The 18,689-nt window shown below is 35.6% G+C and overlaps 1 protein-coding gene across 3 annotated transcripts in view; it reads left to right on the top strand.

Annotated features, from left to right (window-relative positions):
• The first annotated feature begins 413 nt into the window (after window positions 1-413).
• The window catches only part of LOC108982284 (DExH-box ATP-dependent RNA helicase DExH7, chloroplastic), a 31,212-nt gene continuing 12,936 nt past the window's right edge, over window positions 414-18,689 (top strand). For 2 of the 3 annotated variants that reach the window (XR_001994678.2, XM_018953610.2), the window contains exons 1-25: window positions 414-805; window positions 1,026-1,131; window positions 1,263-1,450; window positions 1,908-1,961; window positions 2,852-3,002; window positions 3,092-3,474; window positions 3,923-4,141; window positions 6,804-6,915; window positions 7,129-7,326; window positions 7,929-8,008; window positions 9,270-9,392; window positions 9,574-9,660; window positions 10,586-10,686; window positions 11,197-11,254; window positions 11,767-11,832; window positions 12,167-12,249; window positions 12,360-12,540; window positions 14,038-14,190; window positions 14,312-14,413; window positions 14,505-14,657; window positions 15,328-15,432; window positions 15,907-16,047; window positions 16,131-16,220; window positions 16,303-16,359; window positions 17,287-17,370. Coding sequence is in view for 2 of the 3 variants with exons in the window: in XM_018953610.2 (XP_018809155.2) it covers window positions 497-805; window positions 1,026-1,131; window positions 1,263-1,450; window positions 1,908-1,961; window positions 2,852-3,002; window positions 3,092-3,474; window positions 3,923-4,141; window positions 6,804-6,915; window positions 7,129-7,326; window positions 7,929-8,008; window positions 9,270-9,392; window positions 9,574-9,660; window positions 10,586-10,686; window positions 11,197-11,254; window positions 11,767-11,832; window positions 12,167-12,249; window positions 12,360-12,540; window positions 14,038-14,190; window positions 14,312-14,413; window positions 14,505-14,657; window positions 15,328-15,432; window positions 15,907-16,047; window positions 16,131-16,220; window positions 16,303-16,359; window positions 17,287-17,370 (3,384 nt within the window). In the remaining variant the exon portion in view is untranslated. The remainder of the gene's footprint in view (window positions 806-1,025; window positions 1,132-1,262; window positions 1,451-1,907; window positions 1,962-2,851; window positions 3,003-3,091; window positions 3,475-3,922; window positions 4,142-6,803; window positions 6,916-7,128; window positions 7,327-7,928; window positions 8,009-9,269; window positions 9,393-9,573; window positions 9,661-10,585; window positions 10,687-11,196; window positions 11,255-11,766; window positions 11,833-12,166; window positions 12,250-12,359; window positions 12,541-14,037; window positions 14,191-14,311; window positions 14,414-14,504; window positions 14,658-15,327; window positions 15,433-15,906; window positions 16,048-16,130; window positions 16,221-16,302; window positions 16,360-17,286; window positions 17,371-18,689) is intronic. The other variant, XM_018953609.2, reaches the window with a different exon arrangement.

The following is an 18,689-nucleotide window of genomic DNA, read 5'->3' on the forward strand; positions in this document are numbered from 1 at the left end:
TCCCATTCCGTCCTGTTGAGCGATTTTTACCGTATCAACAATAGATATAAATTATGAAAATAAATAGTGACTGATGTATAAAATTTCTTATTTGTAAAATATTATAGATAGATTGCTTTATTTTCCCCTTTAATTATCTTTTCAATCCTCTTTTATTCATACAATGGGGGAATAAGCTAAGCTTACTGTCGTTCATTTATTTAATTTTTACGATGTAGAATCAGGTTTTTTAAAATGATTTTATTGATTTATTTATCAGTATTTATTAATGTAAGGAAATTTTGTAATTCGGAAGAATGTAATCATAATATTAACTGTGTCTAATGTTGAGTTATCTATTATTCACTGATAGTTCATAGTTCACGGCTCTCTAATTTCCGTTTTTTCTTTTTTTTTTTTTGAGATTACCGGATTCGAATTTCCTTGGCTATGTTATAGGTATTGAATTTCCCAAGTGGTCCAAGTCGATCAGCTCCCGGTCGGAAACCAAAGCGAAATGGCTCCCAAGAAGAAACACAACAGTAGCAACAGGGCTCATTCAAAATCTTCGTCCAGAGCCACACCACAAGCTTCGTCTTCGTCTTCGTCTTCGTCCTCGTCCGGTCCCAGGCTCCAAATTTCGGCCGAGAACGAGAACCGGCTCCGCCGCCTTTTGCTCAACAACAACTCTGCCCGGTCCGCGGCTCCGGTCGATGATACTCTCTCCAAGGCCCAGAAGGCCAAGAAGCTTAAGACCGTTTACGAGAAGCTCTCCTGCGAAGGATTTACCAATGATCAAGTCGAACTCGCTCTCTCCGCTCTCAAGGTAGCATTGTTACATATTCATTTCTCTATGTTTGGCTACCGAGAAAATTATGAACAAAACAAAAGAAGAGAAAATAAAATTTACGTTTTGATACGATCCGGCATGGATTGTTAAAACCGCAGGTTGGTTCTTATACCTTCTTAAGATTGTCCTTGTATCCACGCTTTTATTAGCTTGTGCGTAGTTAGTATTAAGTCTCGTGTTTCATTGTATTGGGTAGGAGGGTGCTACATTTGAGGCTGCCCTTGATTGGTTATGCTTGAATTTGCCGGGTAATGAGCTTCCATTGAAGTTCGCTAGCGGGAACTCTCTACATACAAGTGGAGGTATATTTGGATTCGTTATGATCTTATTGTTTTTCTTAAGTGTAGATGGTGCTTGCTATTTACTTTTTGCAGTAACTGAATGAAACTGCGCTGGATTTTTGTATACTGATATCACCAAACTTCAATGCCAGGTTCTGTTGGTGTCATATTGAATTCACGGGAAGGTTGGACGCCTTCGGTGGACCCATCTACTGAGTTTAAGGAGGAACCTCCAGAAATTTCTATTAAGATCAAGGGCCGGTGGGATGATGATACTCTAGATTCACGTCAACCTTCTCAAGCTAATTGGATCAGGCAATATGTGGAGCAACAGCAAGAGGTACGGAGACATATTGCATTAGCATATTTACTACCCCAAGCATATATATCTCCTAATAAGATGCTCAAAATCTCTCTCTCTCTCTCTCTCTCTCTCTCTCTCTCTCTCTCTCTTGTTTCAGTTTTATTTATTGCTAAATATATGTTGATTAAATACAATTGATATTTGGTTTTTTTTACCGATCAAAAAATTGATATTTGCTTTCCCTAGATACACGAGGAACTATTGGAATTAGATATATCAGAAATCATAAGTTGCATTTCATCTTGAATTGAATAATAAGTTGAAAATTTGAGCACTTTCTATCAACTGGCTGCATTTCTAAAGAATAAGTATTATAACATATATAAATATATATATATATATATATATATATCTGCATGTATTTGGAAGAAAACTGTTTTGGGAGATAGTTCATGCAGTGGAGGAATTAAAAACACTTCGATATTATTTGCAGGATGATTCTACAAATTGGGAAGATGATGTGGTTGATAACGGTTCCCTTGAGGAGGTATTTACAATTGATTGTTTGCCACTATTAGGTACCTGATAATTATTTCTGTCTCAACATAACAGGGAAACATCATTCCTTTTGTAGTTTGTCTTGTTACAATAACTTAAAGTACTCTCCCCCTCCCCCTCCCTCTCCCTCCCTCCCTCTCCTTTCTCAAATAATTAGCTATGCTAATAAGTGAATAATATTTATTGAATGGCTTGATGCTGTCCATTGATGTGTTTGTTAGTACAAAAATCCTATAAGAAGTCAATGGAACTGAATAAAACTAATTTAGCTTTACACTGGTGTCAATGAAGTCTTCCTCATACATATATGTGTGGTAGAGGCAATTTAGAGTAGTTCTATATAAAGAGAATATAGCTTCTATTTGGTTTGTAATTGCCTCTTGCAAGGTTTATTCAGTTTGTGATTTAAAGTGATGTTTCTCTGCGCCATAAGATTCTGAATATTTGTTTGCATGCTATAAGCATGGGGTGCCACCCATATGAAAGAATTGCAGAGGGTCGTGGCAACACTGGCTGTTGAGGTGATACCAATGTGCTACACAGAAGTTTTCTCCATGATAGTCCCATAGTTCTGGAACGTATTGGGTTCAACAGTCGAGTCTTGCAATGGGTTTTTTGAGTCGAGTATATGGGTTTCGTCCTCTATGTTTTAATAACACCGATTTATTGAAAAAATGATTGTGAAAACCAGTGTTAGAATTGAAGTCATTCTCTCTATACTCCTCATATCATTGTATAGGGGCCCACCAGCCATTTTTTCTTGTGCTACTTTTCAGGACTTTCTAGATGTTTCTCTTGTATGCACCGTGTATTGGGCTAACAACCTTTTTGACTCAATAAATTTCATCTTACAAAAAAAAAAAAAAAATATTGCAATAGGTCCATGGACCTAGGTCGTACGATGTTATCGCGAAAGAGTACCATGCTGCACGGTTGGAAGCAACGAAAGCAAAGGAAAAAGGGGATAAGAAAAGCCAGGAGCGTGCAGGCAATGTTATCCGCAAACTCAAACAAGAATTGTCTGCTCTAGGTTAAAAAATTTAAACTCTTTGCTGATTTTTGTAAAGGATTGTGTTCTTCTGCACCTCTTGTCATGCGCCGTTTAATTTTCATCTGCAGGATTATCAGATAACATCTTGGCATCAGAATTTGAATATGAACGAGCTTCTAAGGACACAAGTACTAGTTCCATGCCTCATGAGCATTCCGAAGGAAAATCATTATGCAATGTTGAAGCTGGGTCAGCCTTTGTTGTGGAAGCAGATATGGATTGCTGTAGCTCTAAGGATTTTCCAATGAAATCTTCTTCTAGTTCATATACTGAGGAAAAACATGGTGCAAAAGAAGAGTCAGAAGATGTAGAGCTTGGTGGTTTCTTTTTAGAAGATGCCCCATCTAATGATGGTTTATCTCCTGAAGTTTTGAAACTTCAGAAGCGAGAAAAGATCAGAAAATTGTATGATGAGAAGAGTTTGGAAAAATTGGATGGCATATGGAAGAAGGTAATTTGTCAAATGGCATTTGTAAAAAATTATAATGATGGTTAGAATATGGATTTGATGTGTCTGGCTTTACTCATATGTAGTTGGTAATTGTTAAAGGATATAATTTGAATGATTAAATACATTATTTCGAATTAGCTTAAACTTTTGGGACTAATGGTGATTAGTAAATGATTCAATTAGTTTGATATCCAACTTTTCTGTCAGAAGATTGCTGAAAATCAACTGTTTGATGCTTGATTATAATAAATTGTGCACCCACAAGTTTTACCATAGAAAAAGCTTGTATTTTTCTATATGGTGGATTGACATTTGCATTTTGAAATGCTTGATGTTTGTCTCTTTTTGGTTTTCATGTGGCTCCTATGCCTTCTATTTATTTATTTTCTATTTATTGCAAGTTCTATCTGATTGTCATGCTACTCTAATATTTTTTAACCGATGGCAGGGGGACCCGAAAAAGATCCCCAAGGCTGTTCTTCACCAATTATGTCAAAGATCAGGGTGGGAAGCACCAAAATTCAATAAAGTGCCGGGCAAAGAAAGTAGTCTCTCTTATGCTGTCAGTGTGTTGCGTAGATCTAGTGGGAGAGGTAAGAGCAGAAAAGCTGGGGGCCTGATCACACTTCAGCTTCCAGATCAGGATGGAACCTTTGAATCCGCTGAGGTGCTCATTAATCTCTAAAACCGCTAATGCCTGTTATATTCTGCATAATTATGATATTAATTTACTTAAAGAAATTTTTTCCTCTGAATCTTCTGCAGTAGTCTGAACTTCTAGATCGCTGATGCATGTTTTGACAGCATACTTTGTGTGCTATCAATCTATCATTTGTACTTTGATGTTTGTTCACTTAGTTTTATTTTTTGTACCTATTTGAAGACAATTCACTGGATTCTTGAGGTATGTTGATAAATTTCAGTGGTCTCTAGTGGCTATCTGCCCAATCATATATCAGTTAAGGCATTGATCCTTCAGGCTATCTACATTTTTTGCTAATCATGGTTGGAAAGGAGATGGGACTTTAGAAAGGAAAATTATATTCTCAAGCCGGTGTGTAGAGCACACCATCTAAAGTGCTTATATAGAATAATTTGATTTGGAATATAAATTTTAAAATTTAAATCTTACAAATCAAATTTTACTATTTAAGTGATGTGGATGTTGTGATCTACACACCGGTTTGAGAATATAATAACTCTCTTTAGAAATGTGTATAGCTTTTGGCTCTACAACTGTTACACCTTGTGAAAATCAATAGTTGTATTATTTTTTTGGCTAACCACAAATGGTAAGGAGGTGGAGAAGATTAGAGACTCATTTATGTGTTTGAAAGTATCATGCTAATGTAAACATAGGTGTGTTTGTGGGATACCCAATATCAAGTGAGTATAGGTGGTGATTGAGATCTAATATTGCTTGGGAGGGTGAAGTTATTGCTCTTTGTAATGATTTAAAGGGGCTTCAATTATTTTATTGACTGGTCCTTTTGGAGTATGGGCCCAAATGTTGCTTAAGCTTCCCTAGAAATGGTATCAGAGCCAATTTTAATAAGAAGTGTAGGACTTGAGTCGTGTCATTTATAATAGAATGACTCGACGAGGATGTTGAGAATTTAATAGGGGAGATTCTGATACTCTATATTGAGGGAGCATAAGTGGTGAATGAGATCCCATATTGCTTAGAAGGGAGAAGTTTTTGCTTTTTATAATGATTCAAGTGAGTTCCAATTGTATCATTGACTAGTTCTTTTGAAGAACGAGCTCAGATGTGGCTTGGGCCTCCCATGGCTCATCATAGTTTGAGTTTGGTCTGATCATTGTTTCTTTAGAAATGAAAATGAACTATGCGCAATTGGACTCAACTTTTTTCTACCAGATGTCAAATTGGGTCGCTCAAGTTTTAACTCTTCATTTTTTCTTTAAAATTGAAAGCGTGTGTGTTCATGTGTGCACCTATTTTTTTTTTTTTTTTGATAAGTAAGATAAGTATTATTGACAAAAAGGCAACAACTGCCAGTTACAAAAATGTATGCCCTATTTACAAAGGCATGTTAGAAACTAGGAAATCATGAAGTTCCATGCCATTAAAGTCCACAGCAATGGCCCAAGTACAAAGAGTCCTAAAAAAGAAAATTTTTAGTTCTTCCATCGATCTCTCCTTGTCTTCAAACGTCCTCTCATTTCGCTCTTGCCATAGGCACCACATGATACAAATAGGAATCATCTTCCAAATCTCTTTGATTTGATGCACACCTCGAATAAATGTCCAACACGCCAATATATCCACCACGGATTCCGGCATAACCCAAGCAAGATCCATCCTTTGAAAAACCTCATTCCAGAGCGCCCTAGCTACCTCACAATGCAAGAGTAAATGATTTACCGCCTCACCTCCTCCTTTACACATACAACACCAGTCTACGATAATTATCCTCTTCTTTCTCAGATTATCTGTAGTAAGAATCTTGCCTAATGCCGCTGTCCACACAAAGAAAGAAGCTTTTGGAGGGGCCTTGTGTCGTCAGAGCCTTTTCCAGGGAAACTGTGCCCCTGGCGCTTGTGTAAGGACCTTATAATAGGACCGAACAGTGAAAACCCCTTTTCCTGCAGGAATCCACCAAAGGCTATCCTCATGCTGGGTATTAGGATTAAAAGAGTATAGATAACTATAAAATTCTGCAAAAATCTCCATCTCCCAATCCTGTGCCGCCCGGTTGAAATTAATATTCCAGTGGATACTTCTTTCTGAAATTCCCATGACCTCCGCCACTGTAGCTTCTTTGGCACTTGCTATCTGGAAAAGAATAGGAAACAACTCTTTTAGGGCACTGTTACCACACCATGTATCCTTCCAAAATCTGATCCTGGCACCTGACCCCACCTGAAATCTCGTGTGTCGATAAAAAACCTCCCACCCTTTTCTAATATACTTCCACAGCCCCCTTCCATGTGTCCCTCTAACTTCTCTAGTACACCAACCTTCCCCTAAACCACCATATTTATTTTCTATCACAATTCTCCATAGGGCTTCTGGCTCCTTGGTATATCTCCACAACCATTTACCAAGTAACGCCCGATTAAACAGCCGCATATTTCTGATACCCAAACCACCATTGGAGATAGGATGGCATACCTTCTCCCCTAAACCACCTATTTTAGTACTTTGATACTTCAATGTTGTCATCACTGGTGTTATTATTTTAAGGGAGGTTCTTCATATTACACTAGTACATCGAGTGGTAAGTCGTGCCTTGATTTTTAAATTTACATATTGGATTATAGATGGCTCTTTGTAAATATAAATACACGAACCATTTTCATCACAGGATGCACAGAATAGAGTGGCAGCATTTGCTCTTTGTCATCTGTTTCCTGATCTCCCAGTTCACCTGCTAGTTATGGAGCCCTATGCCTCACTTGTCATGCAATGGAAGGAAGGTGACATTTTCTTTTCTCTCCAAGACATAAAGCTGAAAAATTGAAACTCTTGGAAATCTTTGAATTCTTGTAGATTAATATCCTTTTCAATATGGGTATATATATTCATTTCGCATTTAGTGCGAGATGATATTGTTTATCAGGATAGTAAAAAATGTCAACTTGTTAAAGTAGTTAGCTATTGGCTTAACATTTGAAAGCTTACACTTACAGGGGAGTCATTGGCCAATATGGAAGACAGTGAGGAAGATCGAAGGGCTGGTTTTGTGGATTCGTTATTGAAAGCTGATCAATCTAGTTCAACTGCTTCTGATGATGTGGTGGATTGTTCTCTACCAGAAAATTTTCAGAAGCTCCATGTTGAAGACTATAAGAACTCAACTGTTGCTGCTTCTGATTCATTAATTGACAGTATGTTCTTTCTCTTATGCTTGTTTGCATTGTCTCTGACTTTCTTGTTAGTAGAGGTGCTCTATTTTGATACTGGATTGACCTTTTTTACATCTAGTTCTTTTTGTTCCAATATGCTGTAGCTCAAACAACACCTATTTCCAAGTAATAAGGGGGTGGAAAGGTGTGGTTGTGGGTTCAAGACCCATCTGGTGTGTGTGTAACTTGCCAATAAAGAAATCTAGTTCTTTACCTTTATAAGCCCCCCAACCCCACCCCCACAGGTGCATGCTAAACCAAACACGGCCAAATAGATAACTAAAAGGAAGAAAAATGTGAGAAAATATTTAAGATATTTCAGCGGCCAGTTTGATAAGAGCCTGTAAGCTTTGATTACTGAAGGTTTTAGCACTTGGTGGGAGATTGCAAGTTTGCTCTGTGCTCATCCAACTGATAATGTATTTAATAAACATAGGTCCAAAATTTTTAGGAAAAAGGAAAAGGAAAAAGAGAAATTCAGTCGGGGTAAGTTGACATGTTCTAAACGAAAAAAGAAAAGTAAATATGAGTTTTTGATTGGTGTTGATTTATCTTCCCTAATTTATGTTGAGCTTATATTGCAGGAGTAGACAAAAGGAAAGAGATGGAGAGTGCATATTTGAGACGAGAACAAGAGATCAAAATGAAAATGAAGAGATACAAGGTTGTTTAATCTGAACTCCCTTCAAGTTTGCAATGTCTACTTGTGTTACTCCCAAAGTCTTGTGTGCATTCTTTTATATTTTAGCTGGATTTTAGGTATTTTCCTCATCTTTTGTAGGCAATATAGAGAATAATTATTTTATGTTCATGTTCTTTGGATTTGCCTCCTTACCATTCTTTGAGTTTCATGATTGAATTTGAAGAGTTTGGCTAGCATTATGTGACTAAGATAATATACATCATCTTGAGTTTAAATTTTGTGAGTTGTTGAATGTAAAATATTTTGAGTTTGTTTGGAGTTTGTAATTAAGTATTTCAGATAAGTGAAAACATGTAATTCTGTGTCTCAAGGTTCTTATCTTATCCATTGAAGAGTTTGAATTTGAAACGGCTACAAGTCTGTGGAGATAATTTTCTGCGGTTAGCAAAACCGTCGTGATAGATTCAATCTGTCAGCAAAATTTCACTGGGACTTGGAAACTGCTTCCAGAAATACATTTAAACTGTCCTACTATTTAGGAAATGTAGAGATTCAATTTTGGAGATTTTTTAGAGCACTTCCCAGTGCTTATTTTGGTGAGAAAATTCCTTTGAGAATTTTCATATTGTTTCTCTCAAAGAATGTGATTGTGATTGTGATCCGAGATTCAGATAGTGTGATCGTTTCAGCTACTGGAGTTCCAATAGATAAGTTAATATTTGAAGATCGTTAGAGGTTTTGGCTACTATTGTGGTAGAGACAAACGGGTCATTTGTTTGGTCAAGGAAGAGTGTCAATTGACAAATTTTTTGTAATGGAAACTTGCTTGTAAAAGATTTTCAAGTAGTGGATTGACATTTCTGGGTAGGTTGTCCCATAGGGTTTTACCTTTAAAGAGTTCTTTAAAGGGTTTCCCTTCGTTATCAATTTTTGTGTTATGCAATTGATTTATTTTATGTTAATGCTGTTCTTATTGAATAATTGCCTGAATATTGATTAACAAAGTAATTGATAGAATTGGTAGACCTTTGGAAGTTTTACTGTACAGGAGTATTTGGGTAATTTCAATGATGTTAAAATCATTTCTCACTTGTGGTCAAGCAATGTGTGCTAGAGTCAGCTAGAGTCATTAAATAGTCTGCATATTCATATATTTCATGCTGGTTCCACTTTGCAATTGCAAGTTTCTCTAGCATTTTCCATTATAATTTTTTTCCTCGTGCATTTCCAGTTTGTGTTCTCTTTTTTCTGTTTGTTACATTTCACGTGTTATTTCCTTTAGGAGATGTTGAAAACTAGGGCTGCCCTTCCTATTGCTGCTTTGAAGGGTGAAATATTGCAACTTTTAAAGGAGAATAATGTCCTTGTTGTTTGTGGGGAAACTGGCTCTGGGAAGACAACTCAGGTTTACATTCATTTTTAGTTTGCTTCGAGCATTCTATATTTTTCAATGTTCATTTTTTATCCGTTTAGTCATGGAATGTCTCTAGTATTCAGAGTTTTTGGCATGGCTATTATTACTCTGCTCCAATTATCCTCCCTTAGTAGAACAGCACCACAGCTTATATGAGTTGCATTCTATGTAGGTTCCACAATTTATTTTGGATGATATGGTTGAATCCGGATTTGGTGGACAGTGCAACATCATATGCACGCAACCAAGGAGAATAGCGGTGGGTACAAATTTTTTCACATTAATGTAATGTGTACCTTATGTTGTACAGCTTTAGTTCACTTGTGTATTTCATGAATGTCTTGTTGTGAAGAATTAGATTAAATCAGTGCCACCAGCATAAATCATCTTGTCTTTAATGTACCATCACTTGGCTGGTTAATTTGTTTTGAATGTGTTTTTTAGTAGGTTGTTCTTGCAAATCAGATTCCTTATCGATCTGACGATCTCTTTAAATCCTTCTGGTCTGTCAAAGAATGGTGGGCTTTATGTCTTGCAAAGTTCCCTAGCTGGTCTTCTGGGACATCCAGGGATCTGATAGCACCTTGACTAACAACTTTCCTCCATTTCCTTTAAAGAGTCAAACAGTTGTACATCCTTTGAAAGATGATCTCTCTCTCATGCTGTCCAGAGTGAATCATGAGATGATTTCCTATGCCCTTTGGCATGTCTATCTAATAGAAACTTCTATTGACTGGCTTCACGCTTGGATTTCTGGACATTTAGTTATTATTTCAGGATTGTGGTGGTAGCAAAGGTGCCAATCAAGCTTGCAATTTGTGTTATTAATTCTTTTACTCCCGAATATGGTTTCTCTTGTATACCTCCTTTGTACTAAGGTTGCGCCCCTTTCATATTGTTAATAAGATCATATTACTTTTGAAAAAGTGTTATTAATCCATGACCGACATATTTACTCCTGGTTGAGTTGATGCTATATATTTTTTTAAAAGCACTGTCCCTTTTGTCTTGAGATTCATTGTTCCACAGTATTCAGCAGATAATTATATACATGTATATATATTTAAAGATTTTGTTATACTGTAACACGGGGTATTCTTTTTATTTTATTTTTGATAAGTAACACGGGGTATTCTTTCTTACCTGTTGACCATAGTTTTTGTCTTTGCTGCATTGTATTGCAGGCTATTTCTGTGGCGGAAAGGGTTGCTGATGAGCGCTGTGAACCTTCACCAGGTTCAGATGGTTCTTTGGTTGGTTACCAAGTCCGTCTTGATAGTGCAAGGTGTTCAGATTCTTGTTCCACTAATTGACTCTGAATAGTGCATGGAATAACAGAGGCATCATTTTATCTGATGTCATGCCTGTTTTTTTTTTTTTTTTAATTTTATATATTATTGTTCAATAGGTTATTTCTTATAAAAAAAAAGAGTTTGAGAGGTTTACACAGTTTCATTTCTCCTAATGTTTTTCTGGGATTTCTAATCTTGGAGTTTGGTTGTCAAAAATTCTTTCTTTTCTTCGTTTTAGGTTTTTTCTTCATCTACTAAGCACATTTTCAAGTGTTTGGTTGAGATATATTTTTAATGTACATGAAATCAAGTAGGTGCTGTTTTATTTAATATATGAATGTTAACAAGCAAAGAGAGCTACTAATTTCCATTTGAAAACTTGAGAGTATAATGGATTTAGTGATCACATCAGTGCTAATTGATATGCCATACCTTCTTATACATCTATGAAAAATGTGTCACTGATATTTGCCTTTTTCTTTTGCTTAATTTCACAATCTCAGGAATGAAAAAACAAAGCTTCTCTTTTGTACTACAGGCATTCTTCTAAGAAAATTCTCGGTATTCCCTCCTGTCTAATTGGGTGGTTATTATGAATCTATTGTAATCAATATGGTACTCATGCTGATTTTTATGTCATACCAGGGTTACATTTTGTTTGTTACTTTTTTGTAATGTATGCACTTGTCTTTGGTGGGGTGGTTTTTTTGAATCTGTTGTAATCAATATGATGCTTATGATAGTTTTTTTTTTCTTTTTAAATTTCATATCAGATTTAAATTTTGCTCGTTATGTTTTTGTGATAGTTGTTTTGGCACCAGTGCTATATTTTTCATATCTTTATTTAATTGAAGTGAATTCTTTTTAAATATTTTCTGTGCATATGCCCTTGTGTTTTGACTATTTTAATTACCACAGTTATTCTTTTACAATGGAATAACTGGTCAAATTTAGTAAAAGTAGGCTTTGATATATATTATAGTCAGTTGTTTTGGGACCTCTAATTTCTTTTTTCTTCCCATTGAAAGCACACCAACCTTCATTGTTGATTGTTGTGTTTTTCAAATTTTCAGGGGGACAAAAACTTGACTGGTGTTACTCATGTCATAGTTGATGAAGTGCATGAACGATCTTTGTTGGTGAGTTAATTTTACCATGGGTGGTTCGTTGATATATTCTAAGTGGGTCTTGTGATTATGAGTTCATTTGCACTATTTTTTTCACAGTCAATGAAATGCACAAATATTTACTTGAAATAAAAACTCTTGTTATTTCCAGCTATTCTCTCTGGTTCATTTTAACCTGTTATAGGTGGTATGGTGGGTTTTAATTTTAGTGTCTTTATCACTTACGGTCACATGTAATTGGTACTTCATTGAGTTATACACCTATTCCTCGATAAGACTGTGGATGTTGTAATAAGAGGTAATGTACTCTGACCTGAATTTTGATAAGATTCTTTCTCCGTAACAGGGTGATTTTCTACTAATTGTTTTGAAGAATCTGATAGAGAAGCAATCTTCTTATGGCAAACCAAAATTGAAGGTCCTTCTTATGTATGCAAATTTCCACTTTTTTGTAGATATAATTATGCATATCTTATTTGTATTTTGATCTATATTAAGCTTTCTTCATTTTTGTGGGCTTATATAGTTTGAATGTTCAGGTCTGCTACTGTAGATTCCAATTTGTTTTCAAGATACTTTGGGAATTGCCCAATAATTACTGCAGAAGGCAGAACTCATCCCGTGACAACTTACTTTCTTGAGGATATATATGAAAGTATTAATTATCACCTTCCTTCCGATTCTCCAGCTTCTATTAGGAATGAATCCACCAAGGAGAAGGTATCATGATTTTGATTCCTTGACTATCCTTACTTTGTCATGGAACTCTGTGAACATTTTTGCTTGCTTTTTCACTGTTGTATTAAATTAGGACAAGTTTCTCTTAGGTCCATCTTTTTGCTTTTCCTAATGTTTTCCACTTGCTCATGAAAATGTCGAAATATTATGGTCATGTTTGGTTAACAATGTTTTAAAAAATGTTTAGACTTAAGTTCAAACATTTTTTGAACTTGAAAAAAAAATTCTATTTCAACTTTTCATCCGATCATTTGCCTAGATTTTAGTGAAAAGTAAAAACACAAAAATCAAAATTACTTTTACAAAATTCAAAGCAAAAACTACGCAAAAAAATAATATTCAAACAACTTTTCAACTCCACCTATCCACTTTCACAAACCCTAATACATTATATATATAAAAAAAAAATTATTCAAAATTTCTTATCTACTATCACAAAACCTAATAAACAATACATAGTTTCTAAATAAATTCTCAAGCATTCCCAACATTTCCCTTAAACAAATATACCTACACTTTGCATGATTAGATGAATATATTGATGTGACTCCTTTACTTAAACAAATATACCTACACTTTGCATGATTAGATGAATATATTGATGTGACTCCTTTGTTTATTGATAAGGAAATCTGTCTTAGGTATAGTTTGATATGGAATAGTGCATCATGGAGTGCTATTAAAATGGGCTTTTTATAGTATTCATCATGTTAAAGGTTATTCATATTATTCATTTTAGGTTATCTGTAATAATTTCTAGAATATTAAGAGTATTAATGCTAATAGGATGACCACCACTGTCTCACCTTGTCCACAAACCCTTAGGCTTTTGACCACATATTTTCAAACTTGAATTATCTACGACTCTCATTAATGCCCCCGCACAAGATGATGGGAAAATGTTTCGAACAAACCCGAGGTAATCTCTTCTACCATACCTCTGGGAAATGACCCTCCCAAGAATGTGATGCCAGGAAAATATATAATCTTGACCAAACCCGAGTATGAGACCATGCAAATTCACCTCCACAAGGGGCAAATCTAGGAGGTCCAACTCGAAGATAAAAACAGAAAATTCCGTCATGAGACAAGAATGCCTCAATCTTTCACTTGAAAACCAAGTGACATTGAAATCTGCACCAATACATCATGGGCTATCCCACCAGCTGTACAAACTAGCCATCTCATCCCACAAAATTCACCTGCTGCTATCCAAATTCTGTGCTTAGATACCTGCAAAAGCCCACACAAATCCATCCTTCACAATCTTGAAACAGCATACCACCAAGAGAGCTTTTTTGGCTATTTTTTTAATCAATTATTTGAATGTACAATGATTTTTCAGTTTTTCCATCCATTTTATGGTACTTGTCGTTTGGTTGGATAATTCCGTACAGTTTCAAGTATGATTATTGGGTGGGTTATGTAGTTCTATTTTGATAGTCATATCCTAAGTTGTGAACTCTTGTTTTGCCACAGTTCCAGAGTGGTCCTGTAAATATCCGTAGGGGTAAGAAGAATCTTGTCTCGTCTGCATGGGGAGATGATTCTCTGCTTTCAGAAGACTGTATTAACCCGTATTATTTGCCAAACATGTATGAGTCATACGGCGAACAAACACGACAGAATATGGTAAATACCTCTTAAGGCATAAATTCTGACACACTTTCAAAGGTGACTTTATAATTGACAAATTCAATTACTTAGCAAAAAAATAATTTGGAAAATTCACTTTTATTTATATTTGGTGCAGAAAACTTTGAATGAAGATGTCATTGATTACGATCTTCTTGAGGACTTAGTTTGTCATGTTGATGAAACTTGCGGCGAGGGTGCCATACTTGTGTTTTTACCTGTATGTCCTTTCTATAATCCTTTTCTTGGGTCATTTATTGTCTGTATTTTCCCGCATTAAACAAGTTTAATACTGCTGTCCTGCATAACAGGGGGTGTCTGAAATCTACCTGTTACTCGATAAGCTAGCTGCTTCTTACCGGTTTGGTGGACCCTCTTCTGATTGGATTCTCCCTTTACATTCATCCGTTGCATCAAATGATCAAAAAAGAGTGTTTTTACGTCCTCCTGAAAATATACGCAAGGCAAGTTTTGTCACTTGTGCCGGTTGCTTCTTCCAATTAAACTTTCGAATCACTGGTTTATGCTAATGATATATCTTGTATGTCCTTGAAGTCTTCGTTTAAATATGGTGTATGCTTCAGTGCTTTTATTGGTGGATGAAAGTCCTTGTTCATGTGACTTGGAATAAAAAATGTGTGTTTAGTCTGGAAAATTGAATTTCCACTTATAAAAATTTAAAAACCATGTGACTTCTCAATTGACCATTGTCATTAAAGGACGGACTCTACTATTTATCAATAATAAGCTTTTTACCAGAAGGAAGTGAGTTCTCAAGTGCATTTAATGTGTAAAAAAGTTATCCTAATGATATACAAGAATAATTTAGCCTTTGTCGTTGGAAGAATAATATCTCTATTGGAGACGATCAAGAATTCTTATGACTAATTCATTATTACATTTGAAATTGTGATGATGGTTCTAGAACCCCAATTAAGTTGTTCTCTTTCATCATTTGCCTTTGAGTTTCTTATGTAGTTTCTTTGTACACACTTTATTTGACAAAGAAACATTGACTTTGTAGCATATTTTGTAATTTGTTTGACCTATGCTTGTACCAAAGTTCTCAACTTCTGTTGCCCTTTTCTTGACTTCTTATGTGAGATTTATTTTCTTCAATATCTTGTGTCTCAGGTCATTATAGCCACGAACATTGCAGAAACCAGTATTACAATAGATGATGTGGTGTTTGTCATCGACTGTGGAAAGCACAAGGAGAATCGTTATAATCCTCAGAAGGTGTGTGCTTTTCTATACTCAGTAAGAAGGATACTAGTATTGAGTCACATCTTTCTTAATATTGTTACTCTTACACTAAATTGTGTTCTGCTAGATAAGATCACTCGGTAAGAAAGATAGTGCATGGCTCTCATGCAATTTTTGAATTGAGTGAAAAATAACCTGTGTTCTGCTAGATAAATCAAGGGATAAGCTGAGCATGGTTCTGTCGCACGTGATATCTTTGGTTCACAGAACTATGCCTTTTTCCCCTCTCTTTAAGGAGCTGCATAGAAAGTCGATAGAAATTGTCGTAAGAAGGCTAATTTGCGTTAGCTTGTATTACCTTAGACACTAATTAAAGACTTTCCCCATATGACTATGTGTCCTTTGTTGGTAAGTATTGATTCAGACCGGTCCCTTCAGTTGTCTATATGCACCTTACATGCCTTTACCGGTCCTGGTGTCTCACTGTTTTTAATTGGTCACTTTTAGAAATTGTCTAGCATGGTTGAAGATTGGATCTCCCAAGCAAATGCAAGGCAAAGGCGGGGAAGAGCTGGACGTGTAAAACCTGGAACTTGCTTTAGCTTGTATACACGCCACAGATTTGAGAAACTCATGCGCAATTTTCAGGTACTCTGCTAGAAAGAAAATGCTCTTAAGTTGCATAGCCTTTTTTGACCTATTTTCTCTCACACGCCGTTCACAATTCCAAGGTTCCTGAGATGCTTCGGATGCCATTAGTGGAGTTGTGTTTACAAATTAAGTTACTTTCTCTGGGTTACATAAAGCCTTTTTTATCCAAGGTAATTAATGCTATCTTTTGATTACAGATGTTTAAACTGATAGACTGTCTTAACTGGTTTTATTTGTTAACTTCTGTTCCAGGCTTTAGAACCTCCTAGGGAGGACGCTATAACCTCAGCACTTTCATTGTTATACGAGGTAGATTTCATTGTGAGAGTGATGCTTCTGATTTAATTCTGAATGTATGAATAGTAGCAAAACAATCAGCTTGTTTCTGATCCATGTTGATATAACCTATCTAATTGTTCAATTAGATACAAAAAGTATCATTACTATGAGAGGATCCTAATTGTCAAACAATTCTTTTTGTCACTTTTTATTGGATGTTGTGCGCAACTGGAGGATTCTCTTCTTTGTATGTGCACCTCTTGAAGACTTCTCATGTGACCATGTTGTTCCTTCATTGAATAAAACTCATGAGAAAAATTTCACATGGAATTATAATTCCTGGGCACATGAAATATGTCACTTATTCATGTATAAACAGTCTTCTATCTTTGTTCAGGCAGAAAATAGTCTTCTCCTATCTTCTCTGTGGAAATATTTAAGCTAGTGGTGTTTTGTTCTGTCCCCTTTTTTGCAATTAACCCATTTTATTTCTTTATTTGAATTCTTAAGTCTATGCGTCCACAATAATGAAATGAGTCTGTATCTAAATCCTTGAGCTTTTCATGTCATATGGAAATGTTCCATTAGCACTTTCTTACTTTCTTAGATTTTATGCATTCCTTTTGTTTACTGATCATAGGAATAAAAAAGATTTTATGCATTCCTGTTTTTATCCTCTCTCGGGGTGCTTACTCTTATATTCTTCCTGTGTACCCAGGTTTCACCCCTCCGTGCTTCTAATCAATTCCAATCAAAAAAGAAAAAGAAAATGTTCCATTTTGTCATTACCCTTCTTGCAGAAGCCTATCATGGCACTTAATAAATGAAATTAGTGATGTCTGTATCTGTCATTCGCCTTCATACGAAACAATTACTTTCTATGCACATTGTGAAAAGTACTTATTTTCATAACAAAAAAACATTCCATTTAAAGTCTAGAACTGGAATTTTTTTTAGGTTGGGGCACTTGAAGGTGATGAAGAGTTGACACCTCTTGGGCATCATTTGGCAAAACTTCCTGTTGATGTTCTGATAGGAAAGGTGTGCATTAAATATTCATTTATTCTTCTCTTTAGACAGAGAGTTATTGTAGCATATGGAAATTTCATGCAAATGTAATGTTTTTAGACTTGGCTTTTTTTTTTTCCTGATTTTGAGGCTAGTCCAGATTTTTCTATTACCTTATTGAAGTATTTTGTTCTTAAATATTTAAATTCTGGTCTGATGAATTCATTCTACAAAGTATCTTCCCATTTTCAAGATGAGCTTCTTTTGCTTTTCTATTTCCATAGTTAGCTTGCCCCTCTGCTTCACCTCATATTACTGTCTTGACATGATTATTCTACACTTCGACATGGCCAGTAGAAGCCAAAATTTGTGGAGAATCATTTACTCAATTCTGACACCTAAACTTACAACCAGCAAAACACTCGTATGTTCCCTTGGGTAAGTAAGTCTATTAAAGAAGAAAAACATTTAAAGAGGAAGGTGGCATACCCCATAACACACGAGTCTTTCAAGACTTAAACAAACGAAATGTATATGCTAATGGGGCAAGCCTAAACAAACCTGACCTAACTACTTGCAGAGCACAAAGCAGCAGTTGCAACATGAACTAGATAACAGCAAACAAGTAGAAACTCTGATACAAAACTCCAGTCATTACAAGAACAAAAAACAAATACTCTCAAAAAACACAATTGCTGCCATTGAGGCACTACCATTTTTTTTTAAGATTATGTTGAAGTTCACATGGTTCAAATTAAGCCACTACCAATTTTTTCCCTGTTGAGAAGTATCAATAATTGTATGAAATGGAAAGTATGAAATGGAAAGTGAACATGGTACACGAGATGAGAACTTCATATCGCCAATGGAATGGAACTAAAAAATTCAAACAAGGAGCAATAAAATCGGAAATGACTTAACATTAGATGCTAGCTAATGAAAATGCCCAATTGTATGATGTTTTAAAAACAAGAGTTAAACTTATTCAAACTCTGCTTGACTCCATTAATGGTAGGGTTGTTCCTTTTTCTCATGGCATCTGCATAAGACAAAGTGGTACAACATGGCAAATCTTTTTTTTTTTGATAGGTAAATGATAGTATAAATAAGAATAGGCATAGCCCAAGTACGCAAGAAGTTATACTAGAGGTAAGGCCTATCTAAGTTGCTGTAAAAGAAACAAGAAAATCATGTACATTTAGGCTATTAAAATCTACAGCTATAGCCCAAAGAATTAAGGTACGGAAAAATAAAGCTCGAAGCTCCTCTAAGGTCTGCTCCTTATCTTCGAATGTCCGCTCGTTACGCTCTCACCATATACACCACATAATGCAGCTAGGAATCATCTTCCA

This window comes from Juglans regia, chromosome 16 (genome assembly GCF_001411555.2).
Source record: "Juglans regia cultivar Chandler chromosome 16, Walnut 2.0, whole genome shotgun sequence".
NCBI lineage: Eukaryota > Viridiplantae > Streptophyta > Magnoliopsida > Fagales > Juglandaceae > Juglans > Juglans regia.